Genomic DNA, 17,296 nt, shown 5'->3' on the forward strand with positions numbered 1-17,296 from the left:
TTTTCACAAAAAATGCTTTTATGCACCTTAGTTAGATAATTTATTTTAAAAGTTAATAATTTTCATAATTGTTTAAAATCATAAGTTCTTTTGTAAATAAGCTTACATTTATAATTTTATATTTACATTCATTTACACATTAAGATTTGAATAAAAAGGAAAAGTATGCATTTTGTCTAAAATACCATAAATAGTTTTTTTAGATTGAATGAGACATTATAATCTTTATTTTTATATAGTTATTTAAAAAATTAATTAAGTAAAAGGATCAAATTCAATCTACTAAGAAATATCAAGATTTTTTTATTAAATCTTAATATATACAATAAATAAAATTTTATATTAAATTATTTTGATTTAATAAGTTATTAATTTATTTTATTAATACACGTATTATCTAAATAAAATATAGATTTTTATTAAAATATTTTTGAGTTTTTTAATGTTAATACATGTATTATAATAGGTGCATATGATATGCAAATAAATTTATTTTAGTGGATGATTTAAAAGAGTTAAAGGCATTAGTCTAACCTATTTTTAGAAAATAAGAGTGAATAATAGCACCTCCTGTAGTTTGTTCTATTTAGTGGAGATTTAGAATATTTTTTGTATAATCTTCAAGGGTTTGTAGATGCTTTAGAACATGATTTTTATACAAAGTTGTAAATGAAATCATATATAGATATAGAACCACATCTATATATGATTTCATTTACAACTTTTTGTAGAAAAAACTATGTTTTATATTAATTTTTCTATGTTTATAATTATGAGCATATTTTTTTGATTAAGATAGATGATATAATCTATCAATGTAGTTAAATTAAAGAATTAATATTTTTATTTTCTATTTTTTTTAGATTTAAAATTATATGTGATTTAGAAGTATGTAAGAATTTGAATAATTTCAAAGAATTAAGAGAATTTTAGGGCTATAAAAGTCTTAAGTATTATCAATGTATTAATTATAAAATCTTAATAAATATTAGAAGATGATTCCTATGTAGCTATTAATATTTTTATTAATATACTAAAATAGCTTAAAAGTGAGACAGATACTTTAAAAGCACTCACATACTTGATGTAATTTTATTTATTTAATTATTAATGTACATGATAATTTTCTAATATTTACTATCATAAGACGTCATTAACTTGTTAAGGCTATTATTAAGAAATTAAAATAGATTTGAATGCAATGTGATGAATTTAAGTTAATTGGATATTTTCAAATACTGAATAATAATTCTTATTCATAATTATCTGCAATTTAGTTGAGTTAATACTTAGAATGTATAACAATCATATTATTGAGTTTCAATTGTTTAACAAAAATAAAATTATAAATCTACAAAGATTTATAGTAATCAGGTATTTTGGAGTATCTAAAATAAACTATTTACTTGCTTTTTTTCTATGAAAAACAAAAGAAAATAAATCACTCATATTAGCACCAGAGATTCACAAAATATTATAACTTTTATTAAAATTTATTTTTCTTTGTTTTCTTTTAGATCAAAATCCATTATATCCATATTGATATTAAAAAAATGTAAAATTACCCAATCTTCTTTCTAGTAATAAATTTTGATACTATTAATGGTTATATTTAGAAATAAAAAATATTATCATAAAATATTTTAAAATAATATCTTATTTTAAAAATTACTAAATTCTACATAGATTTCATATTTAATTTTGAAAAAAAGATAAAAAATAAATAAAATTATATTTAAATATTCACCTAGAATTTGATAAATCAAAAAACGACTAATATAAATATATGAAAAAAAACGTTATAAAATATTTATTTTTAAACAAGAAATACCTAAATATGGTATCAAATAGAAATTGGATTAAAATAACAGTATTTATTGTGTTAAGTTTTTGAATTTTAATATTAATTTAGTAATTATAAGTTTTCATACAAAAGAATAAAATATGACTGAAATACTTTTTAAAAACTTTCTTAAACATTCTAAATATTTATTTATTTTTATCACTCCAAATTCACATGTATTTTGTAGTTTTAATTAACAGATATAATAATCTTCAAGTAATTTAGAAGACTTATCTATATTTTATAACTATTATTAGATCATTAGAAGCCATATGGAACATATGCAATTCAATGACGTCAGTGGTAGTGCTACTTAATTTATATCTTTGATGGATTATTTTAGACAATATAAAATTATTATAATATTTAAATACATATTTTTCTAATCTTAAAAGTTTAGAACTTTCAAATTTTATTCTAATTTTTTATATAGTTTTCTAATTTAATCATATTTTATTTTTTAATAGTAATTTATTAATATCATGCTATGAATTTCATCACTATAATTTCGTAAAATATAATAATATCATTTTAATTTTATAAATTTATTTCAATTATAAAATTTTAATGATATTATAATTTTTTTTAATATTATGCTATTTTATTTAAGATTATTGAGTTGTTTGAAGCAATATTCTTAAAAAAAAATTATATCTATTTATTTATAAAGAATTTTTACTTAAAATCAACTATTTTTTTTTTTTGCATATTTTATTTTATTTCAAACCTTCTTAATTCTTTTATTCTAGTAAAACTTTATAATTTATTTTTGATAGATTTTGAAAATTTAGATTTTTATGTTTATATAGATATATCCATATATATACTTTTATTACTTTGCATAAGTATATAAAAATAAGTATTGATAAGACTTATGTTGAACATGCATTAACATCCTCTTTCTTCACTTTCTACCTTCTTTAATGAAATATGAGTGTAATTTCTTTTAAGTTTTGTTTTGATTCATAGCTTGAAAACTTATAATATTTTAGATAGATCACCTTAGCTTTGAAGATGAATTTATTTATTTTGTATTATTATACTTCTTAATATTTTCTATTTATATGATATATATATATATATGAAAAAATAACAAAATGACCATAAATTTTACTAAATCATAACATTTATCATCACAAAGCACATAAAATATTGGCCTTATTTGCATCATTATTATTATGGTCCTTATTTGAATTGTTATAATAATAGTTTTTTTAAAAATGAATTCAACACAATAATAAAAATATTACTAATAACAATGACCAACTATCCACAACTAAAATTAATGGTCTACTAGAGAGGAATTTTGGTTCTTTTGAAGATTTAAAAAAGAATTTAGATGAGTTTGCTTATACTCAAGGTTTTGCCATTTGCAAACAATGGTTTGATACAAATTGCAATGATTTTGAATATGACAGAGGATAGCTTTATTTTGAATAAGATAATCTCATTTGTGAACAAAATATTGCAAGCCAATTAAATAGGTATCCATTTGCTTTGCATACATGGTGTTGTGATGGAACACAATTAATGAAGAAAAGAGAGAAGAAAACATTATACTATAGAAGATCTTATTTTACAATATTATAGCAAATTATCTTAGAAATATAGATAACAATCAAAAAGATGTTAATACTAAAAGATGCTAATGATGTCTTTTTAAAAAATAGACTTCTACTTAATTTTTATGACCATAAATAAGGTAAAACAAAGTAGATTGGAAAATTAAATGATATAGATATATTTAAAAGGGAGTTAAGAATATATTTTAGCAAAATTTATATCAAGAAGCCAAGAATTGATACCTTGAGAGGGCTAGTTGTCAACCTAGATCAAAATGAGATCCTAAAGCACAAAACTGTGTATCTATAATGACTTAATGTAGGGTTCTTTAGTAGATTAGAGAATGGAGTTTGAGAGCAAACTTGTGGAAAGATTTTTATATCAATTGAATCAATATTGAGTATTTGAAGGATTTTCAAAGTTAGTGATATTTTTTGTTGGTATAGATTTTAAAAAATAAAAATATATTTACAAATTTGAAGTTTCTTGAGTTCAATAATATATATAGGTAAATTTTATGTAGTGTATTAGAATGCTAGTTGTAAATAAGTGTGCAAATTTTAAGGTCAATCAAATGATTAGATCAATTTGTGCAAAGGTTTTTGTAGATTGAGGTCTCTAAAATTGGAGTTTAAAGGTCAGTAAGTATTTCAAAGATCTTTAGCAATTTATCAATTGGATTGAAGTGCATTTCTTTTTTTGAATATTAGACTCAATTTTTAACAATTTAGGAGAAATTTAGGAGTAATTTAATGATTCAAAAAGGAGATATTGGCAGTAAAAGTTCAATATTTAAATTGGAATAGGAGGTTGCCTAATACCTGATTGGATTATCTTGCATTTCTTTGAATTAGTAAGTGTAATTGATTTCATCTTTCTTGTACTTATTTCTAACTAAGTTATTAAGAAGTGTGCAAATTTTGAGTTGAAATAAATGATTTGATTATTAGTTGTTGAAGTTCCATTTGCTATAAGATTCATTAAAAGTTTTTTTTAAGATTTAGGATTTGATTAGGATTTGGTTTCGGATTTGGTTTAAAACTTCTTTAGGATTTGTCTAGGATTTAGGATTTTATTAGTATTTCAATTAGGATTCGATCTAGAATTTGATCTAAGATTTGATTAAGATTCAATTAGAATTTTAATTAGGATTATATTAAGATTTTTATTTTAGTATTTTTTAGGATTCTTTGTTGTTATTTTAAAGATTTTTATTTCTAGCATTTATTAAGATTATTATTATTTCTTTAAATGTTTATTTTTATATTTCTTTAAGATTTTTTGATATTTTTCTTTGCAATTAATTTGGAACTTCTTTGCATTTCTTTTATAACTTCTTTTAAATTTTTTTTGGATTGGTCAAAATTTAATTAAGATCATTAAGTTCTACTTAAGGTTATTTAAGATTCTATTAGACTTCGTAGGATTGTTCTTGTATTTCTACTTATCTTCTCCAACTAGGCGCTTTATGTGTTCTCAAGTAAGAATACATATAATATAACAATGGTGTATCTAAGATACTATATAATAGCACTTATTAGTATGAAATAATAAACACAACTTCAATCCTTCATTATTTCTTATAAAAGAATTGATTGCATAAGAATTTCCATCAATAGAGAAAAAAATGACAACTTGGATAGTTGTAGTAAGAATACCACTAAAAAACATTATAATTGCCTTATATTTAAAAAAAATCCTAAAATTCAAGTTATTGCATATATCATTTATGATAAATACTAACAAATCCATCATATTGCTCTTAATAGCTGTGATTCTATTGTTTCATTAATAAAAATCCTGAGTAATGGTGAATATCAATTTACTTATTAATATGATGACAAGAGTATAGTAGTTTTTTTTTACTCATACTAAATATATTAAATCAGAAAAAATATATTCTTCTTATTATAGATTATAAATACAAAATAAATAAATAAATAAATAAAAATCAAGATGCCTATATTGCATATAGTAGAAGTAACCAATTTTAATACCTCTTTCATAGTTATTCTTGTTTTTTTCTTAGAAGAAATAAAAAAATTCTTTTTTTGGGCCTTGATCCAACTTATCTAATTGCATGGAAATATCCGATCTATTTGTATTTAATTTAATTAGAATTTTGGCATTAATAATTGCTATTGAAAATAATTTTCCTACTTCTAATGTTTTATTTTGCATAAGCCACATTCAAAAAAACGTCTTAACAAATCACAAAAAATATTTTGCCACCAAGTTAAATATAAGTTGGTCTTTATTTCTAACAAATTAGGCCAAAGTGATACGTGCTTCTTTTGAGGTACTTTATAATATAAAGTGAACTGCCTTTTCTATCAAATATACTCCTAAAACCATGCATGTAGTTGTTAAATATTTGAAAAATATTTAAATACCAAAAAAATACATATTTTAAAGCTTAATCAAATAATTAACTTTATTTTGGAAATGTAATTGCATTTTGAGCTAAGGATCAACATTCAACTTTCAAATTATATTTAAAAGTTTCTATCAAAGATATACAAGAAGTAAAAATTTGCCTCTCTTATTTTTTTGAGAATATAATAAAAAAAATTATACATAAGAAAGTTCAAAAAGAATTCATGTATGATATTATTAATCAATACTTTTTTACAAATGTTGTGAAACAAATGACTATGTAGGCACTCAATTTTGTCTTTAAAGAATTTAAATATGCAAAAAAATTGTTCAATATTAATTTTTATATTGGCACATTGACAAAGATATTATAAATATTATATAAGCATAAAATTCAAATAAATTTTACATAATGGAGGTATTTTGATAGTATAAGATTTTCATTATGAATATTATTTAATAAATATTGCTACTTTAATGCATCCATTATAACTACAAAAAGAATTTGCATCTTTTAAAGACCTTCACGATGTCTTTAATATTATTTGTTAAATATTTCTACTTCTATTAGTAAGAAATGATGTATAATCAATTATTGAAGCTTATATTGACAACTATGAGGTTTGAAAATCTAACAATTAATTATTTAAAGGATTGATTATATAAAACACCCAATTATACAGATAATTTGGTCTATAATTTTCTACTTAACATATACTTTTATAATTCAAAGTTGTTGAAGCAGCAATAAATGTTCAGCTTTGAAAAAATTATAAAGGGTATTGCAACAATATGTGCACATGTCTTATTCAAATTATTATATTTTCACAACTATCTATAAGTACATCACAGATATAATGAAGTATATAGTAGCTTTGTACAAATGTTTATTTAATACAAAGACTAATTAATGTGCAAGTAATAAGAATTGAGATTATTGAGTGATGTGAGAGGAGATTCATGATTATAATTTTGTCAAATGTCTTCTTCCAACTCTTGCACAAACTTACAAGTATCTACATTTATTTTGCAAATTTAGATTTACTTGCATACATAGACTTATGTACTATCTTCAAATACAACATAATATTATAAAAGGTCAAGAAATGTCTTCTTATATTGAGAAGATGGATTTGCAATTATTCAAGGAAAGAACATATTTTGTGAGGACGTATTTTCATATCACAAGAAAATCTAACTTTAACCTTTACATGCACTTCTTGAAATAGAAAGAAAAATAATTTCAACTAAAACCAAAATATCAACATAGCCACCTCAATTGAAACATGTCTTAAAACTCAATTATTCTTTGTTGTTTTGTCAATATAAAATCTTGTTGCCTTCAATACCATGCACATTTCTAGTGTCACATATGTCACATAATCATGGCCTACAATTACTAAGACGTGATGATCTCCTTCATTGATCTTATCCAATGTTCTTAATTAGTGGCATAATTTTTACACATTTATTAGAATGTTTGTTGTTTAGTGACATCTTTGTCAATGACAATACAAAGCAACCTAAAAACACAAAGTGGTAGTATGTTGTTCATTTAGACATGTATGGAATGTGCACCAAAAGCCACTCAATAGATCTCAAGATGTAAGAGCATTGAGGTGGCTGAGGAAGGTAGAAGCCAAAAATAGAAGATAGTAGGTAGAAAAGCAAGGCACAATATAGGCCAAGGACAAAGTGTAATGCAATACAAAGCAAGAGGGAGATAGAAGGCATAGCAAGAATATTGAATCAAAATTTGTCTCTTATTCTCTTTTAAACAAAAAAATAAGATTTTCTATAAGAGGCAAGAAATTGGGCAACCACTATGATTATAACAATGATAAAGATTAAAGTAATGATGAATGTGGTTGGTTTTCAATGGTTGTGGATCAAGTAGTAGAGAAATTAATCTAGACATCATTTTTACACAAAAGAAATTGTAGGATCTCCAATGGCATTGCTTTTTACATCTCCTTCATTAACAAACAAACAAACAAACAAACAAACACAAAAAAAAAAAAAAATCATTAGAGATATTATTATTAATATTATTAGTATTATTCATGAGGTCCGACTCCTCTTTCTTACTGTGACTTCCTTTATCAAATCAAGTTTGTCACCTATACCCGTGGGCGATACCTGTACACATGACCGTGGACCAAGAATCGCAGTTGGAATTGACCCGCAGATATAATCCAGCTGTACAGTGCCACGTAGATATCAACCAATCACGTGGCATTGTCACGGTGACTTAGCATATACAACACTTTATACAGTGCACGTGTACAGCTGTCGAACCTGACGTTCTCCTCCCTGGGGAGCAGTGGCTCCCATGAATGAAAGCTCTTCCACAATTATGCACGAGTGAAGGAGATGGATGAATGAACAGTTGAACGGTCAAACATATACATGGATGAATTTTATGGATGGATGTACGGCTGAATCATGCGTGCGATGCCGGTGTTAGCTGAGCTAATGGCGTGTTGACACTTGTCACCACCATGTTTTTAATTTTAATTTTAATTCTTTATTTTTGGATTTGAACAAGTCGATAATGCTAATATGAAATGTTGGGTTTCGTTTTTTAACATGTTTTTCATGTGTAATTTGTTCAACAAATCATTCAATTATTAAAAAAAGTACGTGGATTTCTTTTTTTAACATGTTTGATATTAATTAATATTACAGATTTTTTTTTTTTTTTGAATTTTCATGTTCTAAATATCAAGGTAGTAAATTGAATCTTTTTTTCTGTTTTTTATAATTTTTCTTCTTATTTCTTGTTTCTTACTTTCATGTATTAGGCATTCACAAATTCAATGCTTTGTTGATTCTGACACACACATATAAAATATATATATATATATATATATATATTGGAGCATTTCAGATTATATTGTTTAGGTTTTCATGTTTTCATCAAACATTCATTTATTAACTTAATCTTGAGCATCATCATTTATGAACACATTCTGAATGTTTTAAAAATGTCACATGAGAAACTAAACCATTTTTGCTTGCTTTAAATATATGGATGTGTCTGTATTTATCATAATTTTGCAATACGATCATAATTAACTGGAAAATTAAATTTATCTATCCTTGTATTGAAATTATTCAAAACTAAAACAATCACTATTTTGAAAGTTGCATAGTTTTTCAATACATTTTTATCTATTTTTTCTTTACATCGATTTGATTTTCCGTGTATATTTGCAATAAAAAAATAAAAAAATAGTCTTCTGTGATAAGTGGATTCTAACATATTACAATTTTAGTTTTATTGTTTCATTAGTGGGTGTAAAATATTTTAAATGTCACAAAAACAACCCAAATTGTTTAGAGCTTGTTGTTATATTCATTTTCACTTGAACATGTGAGAGCAGAAGGATTACAGTTCTATTTCGCAAAATACAGATATCCATTTCATTACTTTATAGTACAATGAGATATCACTAAATCAAGATAATATGTAAAACTCATTTCCTTTTTGTGTTCAAACGTCTGTTTGACACACAGTTATTTTTCAAAATGTTAATCATTTCATTTAATACATAATTATACAAAGTCACATAAATCAATCCAATTATATATATATATATATATATATATACACATATACACATGTAAGTGAACTAATTTTGTGGCACAAATCCATTTTTCATAATAAAAGCTCATATTCCTTCTTGGATTCTTGACCAAGAAAGCATCACTTCGCCATTGCTTTTACTGTGGACTCCAAAGAGTGGATAGCAATGATCCCAAGTTGGTTCCATTTGAAACACATACACACATATTAGTTTTAATTTAATTTAATTTTATTTGGTTTTAATTTTAATTTGAATTTTGAAGAGTCTATGTCATTGAAAAAACTTGGCCACAAATGTGATTGGTACTTTGGTGACAAAGGGACCTGGCAATGAATGGTATTTATGGCTCCCATGTGGATGAACTCGTGTGAAGGCCTCCACTCCTATTAAGTAGATGGATGGATCAATCCATAAATTCATAAAAATAAATATAATGAAGATTGAACAAAAAAAGAAAGGAAAAAGAAAAAAAAAAAAAAAATGTGCATTAGAAACCCAATTGAAGAAGCTATCCAAATTGGATCTTGAATTCATTTCTTTCATGTGGAGTGCATGCAATCTACTTTTTAATGGGGTTTTTAATATCTGTCCCCAGTAGGTATACACGCATGAATTATTCATTGATATCACGAACAATAATAAAAAGAAAATAAGAAGTAGAAGAAGAAGAAGGTGTTTTTGGTTGCAAAGGTAGCCCTAGAATCAAAGGTTGGCAGGTAGTACCCTTCAAATCCCAACAGTTTTTATAGGAAAAACCAAGACCATCATAAACCCCTTCCTTCTCACTTCCTTTTGGAGGATTTTTCACCACCAAACATGAATAGAAAAGTTCCCAAAAAGTACAAAGTTAGGTGCTTGGGGTGGCAGTATGGCAATGTGCACCATCAACCTCAAATGGTTGAGTTTCAGTCACTTCTTTTTCTGGTGGGGGGAGTTGGGTGTGGCTTTTATTCATCACTCCCTAAATTTGACTTTTAGGGTTTTAGAATGAGGCAGTTGTGACCAGAGGTGGGAGCCATGAGCCCCACGCCTGGCTATGCAAGTCAAGCACTCCATCCAAAGGCTCATGCACCATCGTGAATGGATGTACAGATCCTTGAATGAATGTCGGACATACTTATGGATGAATGTGGATGGATCCTCATCCGGCGGTGTTCCCGTGTGGAACGTTGAGAATACCGTTCGCAACGCTCCTTCTCCAGTGGAGCACGCATCTTTCCAGCGACAGGGTGTGAAAGATAAAGATAGTGCGTTTGGAAATAAGGAGTGTTTTGGTTAAAAACAAATACCCGAGAACGTTCACACTGGCATCGGAGGGGGAAGAGGGTCTTTTTTTATTTTTTTCATTTTTTTCATTTTTAACTTTTGCAGTCGGGGCGGAGTTTCCGAGGCGTCATCCCATTTGATTTCTTGTGTGTCGCCGATCTCGAGCTTTTAGAGGCAGCGGCTGTCGAATGGCGAAGCTGGGTAATGACGGGCGTGGAGAAGTTCGTCTCCTGCCCGCGGAGAGGGTGGAAATGGAACTGTGAGGAATGAGGGGGAGTTGGAAACCGTTTCAACCAGGGTTAGGGTTTCGAGGTTCGAAAACCGTGGTGGGAGGGAGGGGGGGAAGGAGAGATGAGTGGCTTCGGGGTGTGGTACATCTCGATGATGGAGAGTCGGAAGGTGATCTTGGTGGTTGAAGAGGATGATGCTCAGCACTCTGATTTTCGTGTTGTTTTTTTAGGACTATTCATGATTTTTCCGGCTCCGGGAAGGTAAGAATTAGAGTGAATTGTAAGGACTGCATCACTTGTAAGGAATTCGTTGTTATGAATTAGAAACTGCTGACTTCGATGTGATGAGTTTGGAAGTGGTGTGATATCTTTAACTTGTGGTAAGAGTGTGGATAACTTTTATTTATTTTATTTATTATTTATTATCATTATAATTATTATCTTGCGAATGCATGATGTCTGGATGGTCTTCCGTGCAATAAACACGTTCTCGAGTGGGTTTAGGGAGGTGTTTAACAGTGTCGTCAATTTGATCTGATCACCTTTGGATCATGTTGTTGCGGGATCGCCGTCTGCGAAGTGGATTGCTGTCATTTAGAGCCCGTCGTTGAACAACGTAGTCGAATGAGCTTTTCTCATACTGGTGGGTGTAATGAGGCTTTGCTTTGGATCACGCTTCTGAGTTATCGAGTAGCTGAAGTTTGACGCTTGTTCGTCAATTATCGCCTTCTGTTTGTTTGTTTGTTTTTTTTTTTTTCACATTTTATTTCAGTACCAGTGCCTCTCATCGCTAAAGTAAAGTTGCGTCTACTTTATGGCTTGAGCTAATTATCATAATAATGTGTACAATGAGCAGAGGGACATTGATAGCTCTCTGGCAGCTTCAAGTTCTAAAACGATAGTCCTTCAATGTCATGGTGAATATGAATATTAATCATGTCAGTTGGAGTTGATTTTGACGTCATCAACTAACTTTACGGAAATTTAATCGAGTCTTATGTCAGTGTAGACCTTATTTGAGTTATCAGTAGTACCTGACTAGATTTGGTACTTTTGTGGTCCTGCTTCTGGCAGTGGTTCAACAGGCTGACTCAGATGCGCTAGATGAAGCTGGCAAAGGAGGAGTTTGACTACAACACAGGATTGAGTGGGTTTCGTCTGGAGAGAGGTGCATGCATGATTGTATTATTGTAGAAATGTGTAATGTAAAGGAGTGACTTGTGTGCCTGACCTGCGCTGCCAAACAGACAAACTGTGGGTTTTAGGGTAAGTTGCACTGGTACGAAATTGTGGTAATCCGTCGTAGAATGCATTAAAGGCCTCTGAATCTGTTCCAGGTAATTAGACGAATGTCACTATTCTCGAAAATTCGAGTGATCACTTTTTGTTGAAGTGGGATAGTAAATGTTTTATTTTTGTTTTTAGGATTAGTAGCGATCCAATGCATGTAGTGAATACGCCAGCATAGTGAGACTTATCCAGATTGTGGCGAGCGCATTCCGCAGTGATTATTATGCCATTCGGTCTTCATAATGAAGCCGAGTTACTGCATTCATGAAGCTGTTTAGTCTATGATCTATCATAATGCACACACTGTTTCGTTAACAGTGGTTCTGGTTCATGAATCTTTATAACGTTTCTGCAATTGGTGACTTGATACACATGTCAAAATTAAAAACCATAGTTCAGCCTTCTCAACCTCAAGTATGAATCCAAACTTGAAGTTAAAGCTCAGACATTAGTTGTTGAATGTTTGCCTTTCTATATTATCCGTCATTCAGAATATCTTTACCATTGTAGTTGATGGAATTGTGAATCTGCTGCAGGTCAGTACTGTTGTTGCTCAACATAATCAGAGGCCATGGTTTGCGGTAGTGGTTTGTGTTTATTACACGCACGCTGTTCTGTTTTCTTAGATGAGTTGCTAGATATGGTCTAGTCAGTGACTTCTGGTGTGACAAACTTGTTGAACTTCGTTGTAGGGTGCACACGCTTGGCTCGAAGATGCTCTGGAATAGTATAATTAGGTGATGGTTGTTGTGAAGAACTTCAATTGCACTTGAGAAAGGCTGTGTGGAGTGATTGGTTACTGCCACTACCCAGTGCACTATCATTCGGAGATGCTCGGGGATTGAAGTGGGCAGATAACGGAGTCCACTGGCCGTCTTTTGAGCAGTTGAAGCAAACATTCAACTTGTGCACAGCAGATAGTAGATAACTTGAAACATCATGACTGTGTGCCTTGCATCAGCGGGATCCATTCAGTAGCACTAGACTTGGCTGTTCAAGTGACAGTATTTCAGAAATGGGAAACTCGGAGTTCGCACAACTTTCACAACAAACCTAAGCTGTTCACATTTCATTATTACGAATCAAGGTTCAAGGATTCTCAGAAAGCTAGCATTAGAACACCACAAAGTGTTAAATCACTAACCAACTCTGCATCACTCCATGTCGAATCGTAAGTTTTTTGACACCAAGGTGAACAGCATCGGATTAGAGACCACGGTAGAGATCTACGAAAGGGCAAACACGAGAACCCAGCGACTCGATTGGTATCTGGATCTTCAGAGTTTCTATCTCTGGCGCATCGCCTCGGAAAAGAGTCCAATGGCCGTCCATTGATACCCGAGAGATACACGCGTGATTCGAGCATCGTCGTGTGGAAGCTGCCGACCCGGCGTTTTGGGGGGCGGGGTCGTCGTCGTCTTGGAGGTCGCTCTCTGTCGACGATGGGTCTCGACTACTACTCTAGCAGCAGCTGCGTCACGCCGGAGCTCGCTTGCTGGGAATAGGTGGAACGTAGCGCAGCTCGTTTGTTCAAATAGGTGCGTTGCTGGACCTTTTTCATTGCCGTGGCCTAGTTCCGCGTGATTGCGCTATCAACCCAATGGTTTTTTTCATTTTTTTTTAGTCCGTCTGAATCGCACTGGGTCTCCGTTGAGGTCAGTGGCGATGATTAGGGCAGGCAGGCAGGCAGACGCTTCGGTAGCGGAGGTTTATACCGAGGGGGTTCGTTGTAAGTGCTGGGGAATGTAAGTGAGGTTTTAAGGATGAGGAGGTGCTGATCCTGGTTATAACATGAAAGATGCACTTTCGAGGTTTCTTTTTTGTGTATTTTCTTTCATTCGTCGTGAAGTATGTTTGTTGCTACAGACGGGGATGTGATGGTAGCGTGGAAGATCATCTTGTGAAATTAGCTGAGTTGCGGCCTATCATTCGTGTATGCTGAATGATTTTGGATTTTATAAAGTGGGGGACTGTGGTTATGTTTTGTGGTTGAAAATTTGAAGCCCTAGCGGTAATGCTCCAGCAGTATAATGTGTCGTGCAGGTGGAGTTCAGGTCTTCAGTTGTAGTGGTAGGCGTGAAGTTCTGCAGGATTGTTTCGACGGGAGTATGCTATAGTGAGGTAGGAGAAAGCTGAAGTAGGAGGATTCAGGTTTGCCTAGAACCGTTTGCGAGCAGTGATTATCTTTCTGTATCTTTTTAACCAAAATTGTCTACAACTTCAACTCCTCAACTCTCTTGCCTCTTGGTTTTAGCCACGGTTACCCAGTTGTCTTCGCTATCGTACGCTGGCGCGTAATTGGAAAAGCACCATACCGTCGTCTTTTGCAGTGGATTCTTGGAGTTTTTTTCCTTATTCTTTTATTCTGACAAATTCTTCATTTAATGCATCCTGAAGGTTGGCAGCTATTCGGTACCAACTGAAGTGATGGTGCTGCTGTTGCTTTTAAGCTTCAATTGACTTTTTATTTCACAACCATGTTGTAAAGATAAAGGGGCATCAAAGGCGAAGCTTTGCAAAGTTAAGAGATTGAAGATGCGTGTGAAGCAGATGTTGCGAAAGTGCCTCCTGCTGGTGGTTCTTGCGTCTTCTCTTGTGCTTGTCTGCGAGGGTAGCGATGGCGACCAGCGCCCTCGTTACAGGTCTTTCTATATTTTCCTTCCAGCTTAGCGTTTTCGAGTTTATGATTCTTTTTTTACATACTCATGTTTGTTAGGCTTAAGTTGACTACATGTAGGCTTGCGCTCGCGCATTGAGACAAAGAGACCTTTTCCTACGAAATTATAAGCTTTGGTTGTGTAGGTTTCTAACGCACTCCACATCACAAGTTCGTGCTTTGACTTCAAATTCAAATCCCTTGATAATTGTACCATATTATCCGCAGTCATTTCGTTTTACGATTTGAGATGATATGACTTAAGATTAGATACTGTTATGATATACTTCAGCTTCGGCAATGTAGTGACGTGTGCAAGTAGATTTTCTTAAAATAATTTGGTGAACGTAAGAATTCTGGACTAGTTCCTCTGGGAAGAGCACTGATTTAGTGGGTATGGACGGTCACCGTGTCATAGGGAATGCGTGAAAGGATGTGAGCAGACTGGGTGTGTAGATGGCCAGTGCTACAACAGCTGCAACTTCCAAGTGAATGTTGACTTGGAGGGCAATATTCTTCCCAAAAAAGCGCAGATCAATTCTCCTCATGAGAAGTTCCTTAAGGAGCCGCTGTACTTGCGATGGAAGAAGTGGGACTGCATCAGTGAGTGCCGCTACCAATGCATGCTTCGTGAAGAAGCAGACTCAGAGGTTCCGGTTAAATACCATGGCAAATGGCCGTTCGTTCGCATTTTCAGCCTCCAGGTTTGTACTCTCAATTGATCTTTGTTTGAGTACCTACTCCACTTACGGGAATGTAGTGTAATTCCAGCAGTCGATAAACAAATGTTAATTTTGCAAGCTGTGCTGAATCTGAGGTCTGTTTAGTTTTGACAGGAATTGTTTTCTCTTTGTTAATGAAATATTGGCATGTCCTAATTGTTCTTGAATGGTGGTTGTCTGAAATAAATTTAGGAACCCGCCTCAGTAGCGTTCTCTGTGTTGAATCTGCTGGTGCACTTCCAAGGGTTTTCTTCGTTTCTGGTTCTCCTGTACTATAAGCTCCCATCCCGTGCGAAGGGTCCCTTTTACGAATATGTGGGGCTTTGGACCATTTATGGTCTCCTATCCATGAATAGCTGGATTTGGAGCACCGTTTTTCATTCGAGGTGAGCTATGTATTTTGTGATTTGTTTTTCTGACCTTCTGAATGTTATTTTGCTCCTTGATTTAGGGCACTATTTCCCTTTGGCACGCATCACGCTGTTTTCAGATGGAATGTCCCGTTCATGTTGGCAGGGAGAGTACTGATCAGTTGCTGGCTTTGTGTTAAAATCCAGAGATATGACATTCACTGAAATGCTGGATTATTCATCAGCTATTGCTTTGATTGGTTACTCTTTGATGCTTGCCATCATTCGAACTGGGAACCTTCGATCTGAAGCGGCTCGTGTAATGGTGGCAGCTCCTATAATTGCCTTCATCACCACTCACATTTTGTACCTCAATCTTTATAAGTTCGATTATGGTAAGCTGGATTTTGAAACTCTTTGCTCCCTTTCAGTACGAATTTCACACTGAATTAATGACTTCATAGGTCTTCATCATATTGGTAGCGTGATTGTAATGGAATAATGTCAGGAAATCCAAGACGGCGTCTCTGTTAATTCGTGTGAATTTACTGTTGGAACCGCAGGATTAAACATGATCGTCTGCGTGGTGATAGGCGTAGCCCAGCTGTTGATTTGGTCAACGTGGGGGTTTATCACGAGACATCCAGCTCGTTTCAAACTCTGTACTGTAGTCTTCGGAGCTGCTTTTGCCATGCTCTTGGAAGTCTTCGATTTTCCACCCCTGTGGGGTATTTTTGACGCCCACGCCATATGGCATGGTGCTACTCTTCCCATCACCTACCTGTGGTGGAGTTTCATCAAGGACGATGCAATATACAGAACCGAAATGCTGGTTAAGAAGAACCTAACATCCTCAGGCTCTTTTTCAGAAGCTGAAACAAGGAAAACACAATAATGTTTTTTTTGTGGAAACCGCAGTAACTTCTTAATAGTTGGACCGCCACTTTTCTGATTGGCAGTTTGAAAGAGTTACGAAATAATTATCATCTGGATAGACTTGCATTAGAGATGGGGCATGAATGACGTGACTGTAGTAGTGCTACGGAAGAAAGCCATTTCGTCGTCCAGCACTGTGTAGATTGCCTTATTGCACAATATATTATCATCCACTGTTACCTTAATAGCAGATGCCAGGCGAGACTTTTGCTTGTGTTAAATAGTCATTTAGCGTTTTCTTTTGTTTCATTCGTATTTATTCATTTTTTTCCTACTTTCTGCCGGAATAGGCCCAGCGGATTCCGCAGTGTCCAAGTCGGTAAGATTTTTAGTCGAGTCCATTTGATACAAGTTTCGGATTCCTTTTTTTTGTTTTTTCGTTTTTGTTCTTTTCTTATTTCTTTTTCGCCGACTGGATGTTGACCAGGGGCAAATGGTCCCAATGCTGTAATCAGAACCCTCACCTTCTGTAAA

At 32.1% G+C, this 17,296-nt stretch overlaps 1 protein-coding gene and 1 long non-coding RNA gene across 2 annotated transcripts; both read left to right on the plus strand.

Annotated features, from left to right (window-relative positions):
* The first annotated feature begins 10,815 nt into the window (after nt 1-10,815).
* On the plus strand, nt 10,816-12,487 carry LOC141045599 (uncharacterized). The gene is made up of 2 exons (XR_012217883.2): nt 10,816-11,129; nt 11,943-12,487. It is a non-coding gene; the product is annotated as an uncharacterized LOC141045599 (long non-coding RNA).
* A 1,466-nt stretch (nt 12,488-13,953) lies between these two features.
* LOC112284699 (uncharacterized) lies at nt 13,954-17,049 on the plus strand. The gene is made up of 7 exons (XM_073535266.2): nt 13,954-13,969; nt 14,202-14,279; nt 14,709-14,800; nt 15,233-15,518; nt 15,729-15,922; nt 16,094-16,281; nt 16,450-17,049. The coding sequence occupies exons 3-7, from the start codon at nt 14,709-14,711 to the stop codon at nt 16,779-16,781; spliced, it is 1,092 nt and encodes a 363-aa protein (XP_073391367.1). The 5' UTR covers nt 13,954-13,969; nt 14,202-14,279; the 3' UTR covers nt 16,782-17,049.
* Nucleotides 17,050-17,296: the final 247 nt, after the last annotated feature.

Source organism: Physcomitrium patens, chromosome 7, assembly GCF_059467195.1.
Source record: "Physcomitrium patens ecotype Gransden chromosome 7, ASM5946719v1, whole genome shotgun sequence".
Classification (NCBI taxonomy): Eukaryota; Viridiplantae; Streptophyta; class Bryopsida; order Funariales; family Funariaceae; genus Physcomitrium; species Physcomitrium patens.

Bases quoted from the DNA above. Each gene is read 5' to 3' on its own strand.
- LOC112284699 (XM_073535266.2), top strand. From the start codon at position 14,709: ATGTTGCGAAAGTGCCTCCTGCTGGTGGTTCTTGCGTCTTCTCTTGTG. The intron at 15,519-15,728 runs GTTTGTACTCTC...AAATAAATTTAG, and splicing joins TTCGCATTTTCAGCCTCCAG to GAACCCGCCTCAGTAGCGTT. The intron at 16,282-16,449 runs GTAAGCTGGATT...TTGGAACCGCAG, and splicing joins TCTTTATAAGTTCGATTATG to GATTAAACATGATCGTCTGC.